Below are 13,810 nucleotides of genomic sequence, written 5' to 3' on the forward strand. Positions count from 1 at the left end.
ATTAATTTTTAAACAACTATTATATTTTCTACATATATTGTACAATCAATTACAACCAGAAAAATGTAATCGCTAGACTGTTCAGAACAGGCCCCGAAACGCACGACTCAATTAATTTCGAAATAAATGCAAAACGCTGAGGACAAGCGTAGGTACTTTATTATCAATATATAGTTTTCAAAGTTTACATCGTTCGCTTCTTGTTTTCAACTTTACAATTTCAAATAAATAGTTAATTTCAAAATTCAGCTATAGGAACTACTTGATTTACACTTTAATATATCCCATTGCCACAATTTAAAAATGTGGTGTGATGAGAATGTGGACGGGCAAAATGCAGAGAAAATTATTCTCATTAAAAACGCACGTACTTCTCAAGGAAACGCGGGAGAAGCTTATACGCACATAAAGGGATAGGTTGAGAAGATCATTATAAAAGTAAAAAATGTTTAATTTACGTAAATTTTTGCATATGCATTGTACAGATGTAAGTTCATGAGTTGAATGAGTGGCATGATGGCAAACATAATTATATGCGAGTCCTAACAACTATATTTTTGGACGATGTTCAATAAGTGGAAAATAAACCATTTATATTTACTTTAAATATATTTTTTGTTTGATCTACTAAAAATTAATGTATTATTCCTTTACGCAGCACAAAGGCTAATTTTTTTATTCTGCTTTTTTCTTGCAAATTAGCAAAAATGTAACATATTCGGACGCACTTTAATACAACTATAAGCGAAGTTTAATAAGAAGTAACATTGGCTTACGGCTTTGATTGGCTTTTATACCTACGTTTTGCCTTTGAATCCCCTAGATTCTGAGATGAAAGAATTCCAAATTTCAGTTGTTTTTTGCCTTTAATCCCAGAACTGTTCGCTGAGGATCGTTACGCAATGATCTCTTGAAAAACTTGAAAATTATGATCTCTAAACCACTTTTTGGTCATTTTAGTTGTAAGAGAAAGCGCGTCCTGTTAATTTTGCAATTTTTATTTCAAAAATATTATTACATAGTTGGAATTCAACTTCTTGATAAAATTTGTTGGTACTTTTCTGCATTTACAGTTCCATCAACAAACTCATATTACCAATGCGTTTACTACTCATACATCCTCATATTTAACTTCTTGGAGAAATTTTACTGTACGCTTTAGACATTCTTTATGAAAGGCTTCTGATTTTGTTCATATCACTTTTTCCGAAAATCCCCTACGCATCGTCAAATTTTGATTCATCACTAAAAATAAAGTTACTCCGCATTTCCGTTGTCCAGGATATTTTGGATTTACCTCAATTCAAATATGTTTGCTTGTAGATAGCTGTAAAGAGTGGTTTTTACTTTGCCTAAACCGAAATCAGATAAAAAATAATATTATTTTATATTGAACCCCATAAAATAATAAGCCTTCTTTATAAAAACTGAAGCCCGATTTATGCAGCCATAATCTTCTGCATTCGCACGATACATTTAAAGTTGCGTCCTTTGCAATTTTTTTTGTCATAGTGAAATGAAAAAGTAATACATTAATATATTACTGCATGATAGGGAACTTGCAAGACACTCATTTTTTTAAACTTAACCTTGTGATTATTCAATTATAATTTTGGGCGTCGTCCGAACATATCGTTGTTACGGCTCGTATTTTCAACTATTACATTGCATCTGTGCTTTACATTACAAATCATAGTTAAACTATATTTTTTATATTTTATATTTTAGATGGCTTTTTAAAGAGCACTAAAGAAACCACGAAATCCAGCCTTTCTAGCCTTAAAGATCCAACCCTAGCTGAAATAGATGTTCATAGCATGATTAAGAAATTTGATGAATCCAATAAGATGTCATTGCCTAAACCAAAAGTGATGCCTAGAACTCAACTGAAAAAGTCTTTCGAGTCACCACATAAATCAGAAACTCGTAAACCGCTGGTTCCACCAAGAAGTTTAACGACCAAACTTAGGGGTCGTTTAGATAAGAGTCACAGCACGCCTGCATATGATCTTACAGGTGATCTTACAAGATAATTTACTACTTATTCAAATATTCAAATTAATTGCGTTTTATTATAATTAGGAAAAAATGATAACAAATATCGTAAATTGTGGATCAATTTAAATAAAAATGCTTCACGATTTAGGCGGTTGCCCAAAAATTGTGTTTATTTTGAAGGCAAAAACCTTTTCGGACTTGTGATTATCCATACAAATTCCCATTTTTTATTGCCGCCCAGTAAAAACACATTTTATTAATGTTTTTTAGAAGATGATAACAAACTCGAATCGTCACCAATTAAACCTGAGATATATACCATTGCCAAACTTCCAGATGTAGTTCCCAAAATACCAGAGACAATCACAGAAATCTCAAGCGCTATTACAGCGAAATATAATGCGGAGTTCTTGCCAAAAAGTGTTTCAAATTCCACTACTTCAGATGCAAATATCATAAAAGATCAAAACGATTTAACATCGAACATTTCTGAGGTTTTACCAACTACAATTCAGGAAAAATCCGAAATAACAAATGATGAACTTTTGAATCAGTTAAGTGAGGATATTGAATCCAGTAAAGATGTTACAGTGGCTGCAGACCTGGCAGCAGAAGTTAGTGTGGAAGAGCTACCTCCAAAACCGCCACCAAGAAAATCTTTTGATACTTCAAAACCAGCTTATCCAGCAGACAGTCCAAAACCAACCATTTTGCCTGAAACTCCAAAAGGGCTTCAAGGAAGTTCTATTAAAAAAACTTTTGAGTTCCCTGACACCAGCGCAGATTCAAACAAGATGGGTAGTACTCAAAGCATAAAATCTATCGACTCCAACGATTACTTGGTGCCAGTTCAGATAAAACATGTTGATCAGCATTTGTTTGATCCTGATATTTCGTCAACTCCATTACAAAAATATAAGATGGATCACAGTGAAACTGAAAGCAGCATTTACAAGTCTGGTGTGAGTTATGATGTTCATAAACTTTCTAAAGAAAGCAAAGTATCTCCTACAAATAGCATAGTGAAAGCAATGATAAATAAAGGAAAATCTGCCAAAAAGAAGAGTAATTTGAGCGCAAGTAAGTAACTTTTGCACAGTAAAACATTTATTATGGTAATATGTTTATATGAAGCAAGTTTCGCAAGTGTGGATCTTTATTCGCTCAATGGACGCAATTTCTTTTTCAGAGCGAAGAAAAGTTACCGTAAATGATTTAAGTCCAGCAGATATTCAAGGATACTTGTATCAGAGATTACGGAACAGACAAACACAAAATGTGCATTGGGAACGAAGGTGGTTTGTCCTTTTGGGAAGCTGCCTGTATGGGTTTAAAAACAAGGACGATCCTCGGGCAGCCACTCTTATTTTCCTGCATGACTTTACAGTGGCAGTTGCGAGTGAGGTACGATTTGCTGGCAATACAATTGTTGAAAACTGGTTTAAATTTATATGATTTATTTAATTCTTCAACAGCGTAATTTCAAAATTTACCACATTTCTCGAGAGCTGTGTTCTGGGAGAAATAATTCTCCTAAAAAACTGATATATTCACCAAAGACTAACTCAGAAATTTTGCATCATGATATTTGATTGCACCTGCAAGAAACGTGTTCTCATTAACTTTAATCATAATTCTCAACTTAGGTTGACGACTTAAATTTTCAGAGAAATGGTGTAAATTCTGCATATCAATGCGATGTTGAATCAATGTGTGACCGCTTTTTCTCTGTCAATAAATTCTCAAAATTTCATTGTTTTTATGCCTTTGGATACTTTCTATAATATTGCCACTATAGTAGGGCGTTCACATTGGATCTGTTATTTTTTTTAGGTAAAATCTCGCTCGAACGCATTCAAAGTATATCATACGGGAACAGTTTTCTATTTTTCTACCGAAGATTCTGAGGCACTCCAAACTTGGCTTGATTTGATCCGGACTGCTTGTTTGCCATACGAGTCGGGTTCTAAAGTTGTTGGAGGAAGACCGTATTCAGAAACCGATGATTCTGATTCGGATAAATCTAGAGTACGAGAACAAGAAAAGTCGGAGCCTTTAAAAAAATTTGGATCTTTGAAAAAACTTGGCTTGAAAAAGAATCCAGATGTTGGTCATACTGGAAGCACCAGTTTAGATAGAAAGTGGTTCTTTAACAAGTCTAGTGGGAATTCCAAAAGTAATGTACCTGTACCAACGGCGCAATTTAGGTCCTACAGGTATGATGATTTCATGACTTACATTTTTGGTAACGCATCAAAAAATAACAATCAGCAGTAAACTATTGCATCAATCTTTTGATTAGTTTTTTTTCCAGAAAAATACGTAACGAACCTACTCATGCTAGTGTCCGAACTGGCAATTTCACATCTCATGTGCCCATGTTTGGTCCATCAAATCTCACTCAAGCACAGAACAGTAGCGTTCCAAATCTCACAGTGGAGCAAATTATTCGAACATCAATTGATAGTCCGAAAATCCAGTTGAAACCAACTGGCTACATACATGCAAGTAATCCAAGTCTAGCCAGCAGCCTAAATATCAGTGAATGTGGTTCAAGCAGTAAATTAGCTAAAGATAAAAACGACAGCGATAGTTTGAGTGGTTTCGTTACATTGAAAGAATTAATGATGAGACAATCTGAGGAAAGCCGGAACAATCCTCATCACGAAATTGAACAAATGCAGATTAATTTAAACATGATTAAGTCTGATGTTGTTTACGGTAAGGAATTTTAATGCCACAAAACAATTAATAGATACTTCTTTTGAATCATTAACGATTTAGCTGAATTTAGTCGTAGCATATGCAGGGTGTTTTCTCATAAGTTGACACCATTCCTAGATCGTTTATTTTTAAAAAATTGTGAAAGTACCAACACAAAAGTAGCTTAATTTAACTATTTTTTTTAAATCTGAATTTAAAATAAAAATATAAAATACGAAAATGTCCAAATTTTACATAGTCGTTTTTTAAATGAAACACCTTAGGTACTTTTAGACAGGTCGATTGGATTTATTTTCCTGATTTCAGCAATATACATATATATATATATTGCCTAGATTTGAATTAGCCGTTTTTTCTGTATTACTTTTAAATAGCAACCAATTAAAGTAGCCTGAAATGAAACATATAACTATAGAAAGAGAGCATAACGAAATTTATATGACCTCTATTTAACGTTAGATATGCTCTACAAACTACTTCAATTTTATCTATAACGTTTTGAATATATTGGTTATGATTAATATTAATATCGTTAATTGAATCCACTATTTTAAGGCGTCTAACTAGAGTCTCATACAGAATATTATTTAAATGACCCCAGAGAAAAGAATCAAGAGGCGTTAGGTCGGGGCTGTTGGGAGGCCATTTGATAGGACCCGCTCGTCCAATCCAGATATCAACATTTTAAATTAATGCCATAAAAGGAATAATGCTCTCTTCATTTTAATAACGCGAAATTATGTCACCTGCAGGACTTTTYACGATTACATTTTTCGCGATTTTCTGACAGTTTCTTTTCGTAATTAAATATTATTAAGTCGAAACTGAAATTTGGTTCGTTTGGTATGCGACCGATTTTCATTRCACCGAATTTAACTACTRAACTGACGATATCGAGAGATTCGTATAAACASGTGAAAAAGCGCATTAATTGTTTATACTAAATACTATTAGAAGAATGTCAGAAGAATKAATTTTTGTTGTGCAATAAAAACGCAACTATTTTTTTTCAGTTTGCTTCCTTTGCTAAGAAAATATTTTGAATGCGTTATTCTAGTATTATTTAAGATTAAATGCACTAGAAGTTATATGTCCTTTCAATTTAAAAAACAAACAACAAAGATTTCATATTCGAGGAGAGAGGTCCGAATAATTTTGTATATTTTAAGTAAAGGAAAGTAACTCTAATGAAATGTTGAATAACAACCGGCTTAAATTATTAAATTCCTTTTCTTTCATGGATATTTCATCTTCATAAAACTTGTTATTAATTATTTAAGGTGAAGTACCAATAAGACCAACTTCGAAATTATCCACTTCTGACGAGTACTCGGAAGTTTTCTCAACACCGCCGTTAAGCCGATCCGTTTCACAATCTGAAAAGCACGAATCTACCAGTTCTTGTTTCGGTAAACGACTTGGTTCCTTAAAAAGAAATCAGAAGCACGAAAATGTAGACCCTAAAACGGCCACTTATCCCAAGATTTTGAAAGGGCTTGAAAGCAAGTCGAATCGAAGTTTGCCTAGGACTCTAAAAATGCAGGAAACTACAAGGTTAGTGTGGCGAAATGTCCCAGCAATGTGTATTGACTTACATTAAATTTTTTTAGGGAATGTGAAGAATATACTATGTCGAAAATTCATTGCGCATCAGATAAAAATATTCTATCAAGTTTTGCTAAAAAGTCGTATGAAATGATTTACTGTCCCGAAACAGTAAACGAAATTCAGTTTGCTCAAAATCGTGTTTTGGATGACGGAATGAGCTCTGAAACTGCCAAAAAATCGTGTAAGATGAAGCGCCAGCCGAGTTTTGGACTATCGGAGAAGCAAAGCTCAAAATCTTTACCTGGATTTACTAGTAAAGTTGGTGACTCTTCAAGGTATATAAAATGTTTCTGAATAAGTTAATAATTATTTACGTAAAATAGGATATGAATCGTATTCGCATGCATCTGAAAATTTCTGTGTACACACATAAGCGCGTTAATAAATAACATCGTAAGTATAAAATACAATACTTTATCTACAACTGTAACGATTATGATGATTAACAATTGAACAGAAGAAATAAACTGTATTACGGTATTACTTTAGCAACTCGCATAGGTATGACTGCCACTAAATAACTTTTGTCAATCATTGCTTAAGTTGTCTGAAAATTACACACTTTCAAATGAGTTCAAATAATTTTCTGCGATCTCATATTGAAAACGACTATTTTATGTTGTGTCAACTAAACAAATACATGGAATGGTTTTAATTGAAAATATATTATTTAAAATGTATTTTCAATATTAATGTCAACCCGCTAGTGCGCTGATAAATTCGAATAACACTAGTACGGTAATAAAGATTATTATGATATATCGAAGAGCGTCAAATCATGGTGAGTTGTAGATAAAGTATTTGACTTATTTCATATACAGTTTGAGTCAGTTTATAGAACCAGGACTTTAACATTTTGTTTTATTTAATTTTAATAATTTACGCAAATCTGAAGAAGTTATCTGAAGCTATCTGAAGAAGAATACTGTAATAAAATTAAATATTCTAGGACTTATCGAAATACCATTTCCGTCACTCCAATAATATCCAAGTTTTCGCTACACTTACTGAGGGTACTACAGGGATTTACCTAAATTTAATATTAATTTTTTTTTTAATATTATTGTCTTTCTTGTGTCTACCTGTATCAATTTGATTTTGAAATAAATTTTTCATATTTACGTAAGAAAGGTTTTCTTGTTTGATGTCGCTAACAATAACTGTTTTCGATATTTTTTCTTAAAACTGTTAAAATGCAAATTAATCACGACAAAGTATCACATTTGAATTAAACAATTTTAGATTTCCAAAGTAATTTTTCAATGATTGAATGTGGTATTGCAATGAGTCCTAGAATATGGAATTTTATTTCAGTATCTTAAGTTTTGCGTGAATGATTAAAAAATAATAAAATAAAATAATAACTTTGCCACCCTGTACCTCAAAAACTAAGCCGTTTTCAATATATGTTTGTATGATATTTGCATCTTAAAACTGGATTTTCTACCGACCGTTAAAGTGTTGCTACTATAAACTGACTCACCCTGTATAGATTATTGCAACTTTACTTAACTTTACTTTGAAGGGGTCGCTTAAAACCAGCTTTTCAATATACACCAGTAACTGTGCCAATAAACCGAGAAAGCAAATCGATGCCAAGGTTTACATTTGAGTTGAATTTGGACGAGAAGCAATCAAAAAGTGGCGGAAAATTGACGAAGATCTTTAGTGGAAAATCCGAGAAAAAGGAAAAAACATTTTTAGGCTCGCCCAAGTTGCACAGAGCTCTTTTTAGAAAACAACATTCTGTACCTGAGTCTGGATGGAGGCCAACGGCACAAGTAAGTACCATGAGAACATACAGGGTGATTCACGGTCGATGGCGCATTAGACGTTTAAAGAGAACCAGACAAACGATCTTTCTGCAAATTTGAACAACGAAGTCATCGGATATGCTCTATCGGTCGAAAATATTTTGAGCCTTAGTCTATCTAAAGCGGTTTTCAAAATATTAAATAAAATTCATTGCTTTTAATCAAAACATACCCCCAAGGAATCTTGTATTAAAACGCGATTTCGATCTTTTGAAATTTAAAATTTTGGTACTGGGTTAAGAAAACCCTATGTTTGAGCCCGGCGTAATTTGGAACAAATTGCTGTATTCGAGGCTCAAGCATAGGTCTTTCCTAAACCAGTATTTTTTTTTAATTTTCAGAAATCGAAATAGCGAAAAAAATTGACTGTTTTTTCTTTATTTGATGTATCTAACATTGTAATTCACTTTGATAGCCAATGTTTGAGATTCCAAGTTCCGCATCCCGTGATTATCAAGCACATTCAGCAGTGCAACAGAGTCATTCGGTTTCTCTCAAACAGCATGTGGACTACCCAGGACTCGAATATCCTCCGGTGTTTGAGCCGGAAACATATTCCTTAGCGGATCCACAAAGCAGTCTCAATTTGTTACGCGGGAAACATAAAAAAGAATGTAACGATGATGAAAAAACCTCTGATAAGGACAATAATTAATGCTGTTAATACTTCTAGATATATAAAATAACTTGGTAGTTGAAAAGCAATTCGTTTGAACACGCTGAGTGTCGCATTGGCATCATTATTTTGTTTTGCGATGTATGTTGGTATGATTTTTAATATGTCAAAAGTATGTTACTGATAGCGATTATGGTATTGCTATAACGATTACTTACTAACTTAAGGACTCGTTTTTATCACTTTAATTATAAGCGGAAGTAAAATATCGCTAATCGGTTTGTTTCCTCATAAACGGTATATTGACATATTTAAACATTTAATTTTTGATATACTGTTTGGGTTCCAAACGCTTTACCAATTTAAGAAAATTTTATACTAAAACGAAAACAAAGCCGTAAACATGAAAAATATGTACGTTTAAAGATATATACTTATAGTCCGATTAGATTTTTTCTAGGCACTAAATGGATGAAAGTAAAAGATTATTGGAACTTGTTCGGAAGGATGGCCAATATTCTGAGGACAATACTTTGCACGCAATTACCGCTTGTGAGACATTGTTCAAATAATCCAGAAAAGTGCAGAAAACCGTTTTTTGCGCATTACTTTTGAACCGTTGATGCAATTTAAGTTTAATATTTTTTAAGCATTAAAAATACCTACAAAATAAGATTAACCCTATAACTATTAACAATAACTAACTAAATTAAAATCCGTAAAAAGCGGCTAAACTGATTAAAATTAAAAGATTAAGTTGAAAATCAGGAATTTTTTAGGTTGAAAGTTAAGTTAAATTATTTTCAGATTAAATTTCCACATCGATTACTTAATTGCTATGATTTTATGCGTTTAATGATTGCTGATAGCAAATTAAGTAATCGATGTGGAAATTTTATCTGAAGCTAACTTGCTTTTAAACTTTTAACGTAAGAAATTCCTGATTTTTAACTTGTCAATGTTACAAAGATCTTCCAAAAAAGTTATAGTACGATTTTTTAGAAGCAAAACAATTAATTATAGACAATTTAAAAAACGCAAAAACTGCTTTTTTAGTTTTTGTTTTTAAAAACAAATAAACGGATATTGAGATATTTTTGATGCTTGAAAAAAACTGTTAAACTTTATTATTTTGCCATCCTTCCGAACAACTTCTAATAATCGTTTACCTTCATCCATTTAGTGCCCGAAACCGGCCTAATCTGACTAGACTATAAGTAAAATAAATTTTGATTCGATGAAAAATGTAAAGTAATTTACCTACGCTAAGGCATTTAGCTACTTTGGTAGTGCACATCGTGTGCAGATCGACGTTTTTACCCATTTACTACTTTTTATTTATGTATGTATGTATTAAGTCTATCGGAACTGAGGGTGTGAGCCTCCAGTTTTCTTGGGTGCACCGTGTTATAAAATACTTGTCTAGCCAGGGGATTAGAATGCATTCATTATTCATTAGTGCATTCAAAAATGCAATAACAAAGTAAAAATACGCCACTTGCCCGCCATATCTTTTAGAATATAAAGCGCGATCAGTTTTAGAACCCAAAATACATAGGCACTACTTGCTAGAACGCTTCCAACACTTTTGTAAACATAAAAATAAGATGTTAGATGATCGGAAATTTGAAGATTTTTTAAGCAACTCGAAGCAGTTTAGAAGGGTCATACTCGCTAGACTCTTTAAAAGGATCTTTGTGTAACTTTTTCAAGTCACATGTTAAGTGCGAAATCCTCAGCCAAATATACCGCTTTGAAATTAATTCTAACTACATATTAATTACCCGAAGGTGCAATTGCACTGATTGCGTGAGAACTTAAGAAACGACGACACTCAGCGTGTGATGACATTTTACTTTTATGCTATTATTTATATAAAAAATAATTTCAATCAGAAAAAAAAAGAAAATCAATATTCCTTATGAGCAGTTCCTTGACAATAGATTGTTTTTGATATATACTTCACATTTTATATTAAGTGCCTAAGCCTATATTTTAATATTTTGATTGATACGAAATATATTATTAGATAAGTAGTTTGTTATTTCTTACAAAAATAGTTTATCGTTGAATGTATGCTTTGAAATATTATTTATACGTTGCTATGTAGTCAATATATTGATGATTCAAAATTAAATTTAAATGAGCGTACAACCAGCCAATCATAACTCACTATTTAATTAATTAGATAACAATACATTCCTTACTTAATTATATGGACTTACGTACAAGGAGGCGCATTGGAAACCAAACAATTCTAAAACTCACAGGAAAATAACTTTCGACCCAAGAAAACAATCGTTTTTAGTTGGCTTTAAACATCTTTTAAGGTAGCTAATATCAGCCGAGAATATAATTGTCGATCTCATCGAAAAGGTTTGTTTAGCTATTAAGTCTGTTTGGTTTTGATTGGGAAATAGCAAACAAACTGTTTTTAATAAACGGCTGTCCTGCCAATTCATAAAATGAATAATATATTGCATTCTTCAGGAAATAAACTTTGCAACGATGGGCCACATATGTTCTGGTAAAATTTAAAAAATTAGAAAAGGTGGTTGTGATAACTAAAGGACAGAAATTCGTTGTAATGTAAAATACCGTCCATGTTGCTTGTTTCAACCAAAATATTGTTTTGAAAGGTGGTTACTTGTCGTTTCAATACACTTTATATTTTAAAAAAAATTAATACATATATTTATTTTTGAAAGTAATGTGTAGGTAGTTGAATTATATTATTTTGTAAAAATGATTAATTTATTTCTTTAGGAGTCGAAAATATTGAGATCCTGTCAGATGACTTCTGAAAAGGTAATTTCAACAATGATTTGCAATTTATTTACGGTGCTTCTTCAGAAAAGTAATGTTTTAAACCAGAGAGCTGCTTCCACTACATCTGAATGTTGTTGCAAGCTTATTTATATTTAATTTTGTATACCTAAAATTTATACACCATACTGTTATTTTTATAATGTGAATTTACATCTTTTTAGCCATTTTACATATATAAATAATTATTTACTTGGTGGTTTCTCACTCAGAAATATATTAGTGCCAATGCATCATTTATATTACTCAACTTTTTAATACTATTTATAATTAATCATTGCGCTTAAAAATACAGGATGAGTCATTTATAAAAGGACTAATACCGCTAATAGCAGGGCTGAATGGTTAAAATAGTTAAACTATGTGAATGTTTCCGATAAAATCGAAATATGTTGCACAAATGTTTTTTCTTATATGGAAATAACTGAAAAATGTTGAATAAATACAAATACTAACTAGCTAGCTGCAGGTAATTAATTATTGTACTATAATAAATGACTCGTCTTTGATGTTTTTCTCACTGAATGTTCTTTGTTATTGGTTTTGACTTCAAGTCTAGCGAAACTGTTATTTAAAACCTAATATATTATTGCCTATACTTCACAGTATTACCTTAACTCCATATATATTTTAGGTAATAATTTTATTATTAGGTTTATATTATTTTAAATTATTCTAATATGTATATGCTATGTAATAGTGGCAAAACAGAATATATGTTTACTTATATTTTTTGGATTATACATGTTTTGTGTTTTATTTGTGGCAAAATCAATTGCAAAAAAGCAAGTTTCTACCTTTAAACCTTATCATTTCATATTTAATGAACAGAGTAGCGGTTGAACCTAAACATGAGCGCTGCAGTACTGCAGAGCTTCTAAAAAACAATAGAACTTATAAGAAAAATAAAGAAATACTTGCACCAGTCGGAGCTGCTCCTGAAGCAAGTTTCCTTTGCGGAAAACAATCCAGTTTGACGAAATCTTTTCACTACTTTGGAGTTTTAAATATTTATGTGTTACTCACCGGCAATTATATTCTTAAAAAATTGCAGAAACCATGATATTGCCGGTAATATATGCAGGTAGATTAAGAGAGAATAAAGGATTTTTGCATAAAGTTTACCTTCTTTGTGGATACGAAAGGTGCGTGAAGCAGTCATTTGTTTATTATAAACGAATTGATTCTTCTGAGAAAGTGAGAGTAACCGCTAGTGAACATCTGATGTCATACTGAAGGCATTACTCAAGCAAATATTAAGCCTTAATTTGGTAGAAATAAGCATGTACACCCTAGGCATTGACAACATAGTGAATTTCGAGGTGTTTACGCAATGATACCGATACCGTGTCAGCGCAATTCATAATACAGTAGACCCATGACTCAAGCACATTTTATGAACTGGTAATCCGAAATCTGCTGTCATAAATGTGGTTAAAATGTTAAGTGTCATGCATGGTGTTGGTCCGTGAAGCGCGAGGTTTCTCAACACCGTGACACCCAGAGCGGTATTAAGACAAATGCGCCACATAACACAGTGTTTTCCATGCTTAGTATACCCGACATAGAAAATCACTTTAAAGTTTTGACCAAACCTAGTATTTAATAATATTTTTCTACTAGTTTTTAGCATTTGTCACCGAGGAACTTTCCTTAAATATTGATAATAATAACTCTTCATGTTAATATTATGCTTACATGAATCGTAAACCAGTATAAAGAAGAAATATAGAAAGTATTCGAATATTTACTTAAACAAAGTAGATTTAAAATAAAAACCTAAACATACAGCATTAAATCGCATTGTACATGAATGTAAGTACTTCAAGATCATACTGTTGGAAATCATGATATATTTCATTTTGAAGATGAAAAATTCACTTTTCTTTGTAATGGAACGAAAAATAATCAAATTATTTTATTGATTCTATGCTGTCGATCATTAGTGCTCTTGACCCAAAATTCGCACACACCACACCTTATCTTTTAAATATTAAATTTAGAACAAAATACTTCTAAGCTGTATGGTTCTAATTGTACAATTACAAGAAGTTATTATTTGTTAGCCTTTAAATATTTTTGGCAATCGAGGCTTTAAACTTTAAATTGCTTCTTACACATGAAATTAGCACATGCAACTTTTTCTATTAGGGTAAGTCTATGAACTCGATTGCCGTATCCTGTTCAAAAAACTGTTCTTAGATGAAATTAAAGAAAATACCAT

General features: G+C 31.9%; 1 protein-coding gene across 3 annotated transcripts in view; it reads left to right on the plus strand.

Annotated features, from left to right (window-relative positions):
- The window catches only part of LOC109539954, a 28,811-nt gene extending 16,482 nt beyond the window's left edge, over nucleotides 1-12,329 (plus strand). The window contains exons 9-17 of one of the 3 annotated variants that reach the window (XM_019908033.2): nucleotides 1,729-2,016; nucleotides 2,269-3,078; nucleotides 3,188-3,402; nucleotides 3,832-4,214; nucleotides 4,301-4,719; nucleotides 6,003-6,276; nucleotides 6,333-6,605; nucleotides 7,856-8,111; nucleotides 11,527-12,329. In XM_019908033.2, coding sequence (XP_019763592.2) covers nucleotides 1,729-2,016; nucleotides 2,269-3,078; nucleotides 3,188-3,402; nucleotides 3,832-4,214; nucleotides 4,301-4,719; nucleotides 6,003-6,276; nucleotides 6,333-6,605; nucleotides 7,856-8,111; nucleotides 11,527-11,685 — 3,077 coding nt within the window. In that variant the 3' untranslated portion in view covers nucleotides 11,686-12,329. Of the gene's footprint in view, nucleotides 1-1,728; nucleotides 2,017-2,268; nucleotides 3,079-3,187; nucleotides 3,403-3,831; nucleotides 4,215-4,300; nucleotides 4,720-6,002; nucleotides 6,277-6,332; nucleotides 6,606-7,855; nucleotides 8,112-8,559; nucleotides 9,807-11,526 lie in introns of those variants that run through there. The other 2 variants (XM_019908031.2, XM_019908032.2) reach the window with 2 other exon arrangements.
- Nucleotides 12,330-13,810: the final 1,481 nt, after the last annotated feature.

The sequence above is a fragment of the Dendroctonus ponderosae genome, unplaced genomic scaffold (genome assembly GCF_020466585.1).
Source record: "Dendroctonus ponderosae isolate FM_Combo_2020 unplaced genomic scaffold, Dpon_F_20191213v2 Dpon_F_20191213_3, whole genome shotgun sequence".
NCBI classification, from domain to species: domain Eukaryota; kingdom Metazoa; phylum Arthropoda; class Insecta; order Coleoptera; family Curculionidae; genus Dendroctonus; species Dendroctonus ponderosae.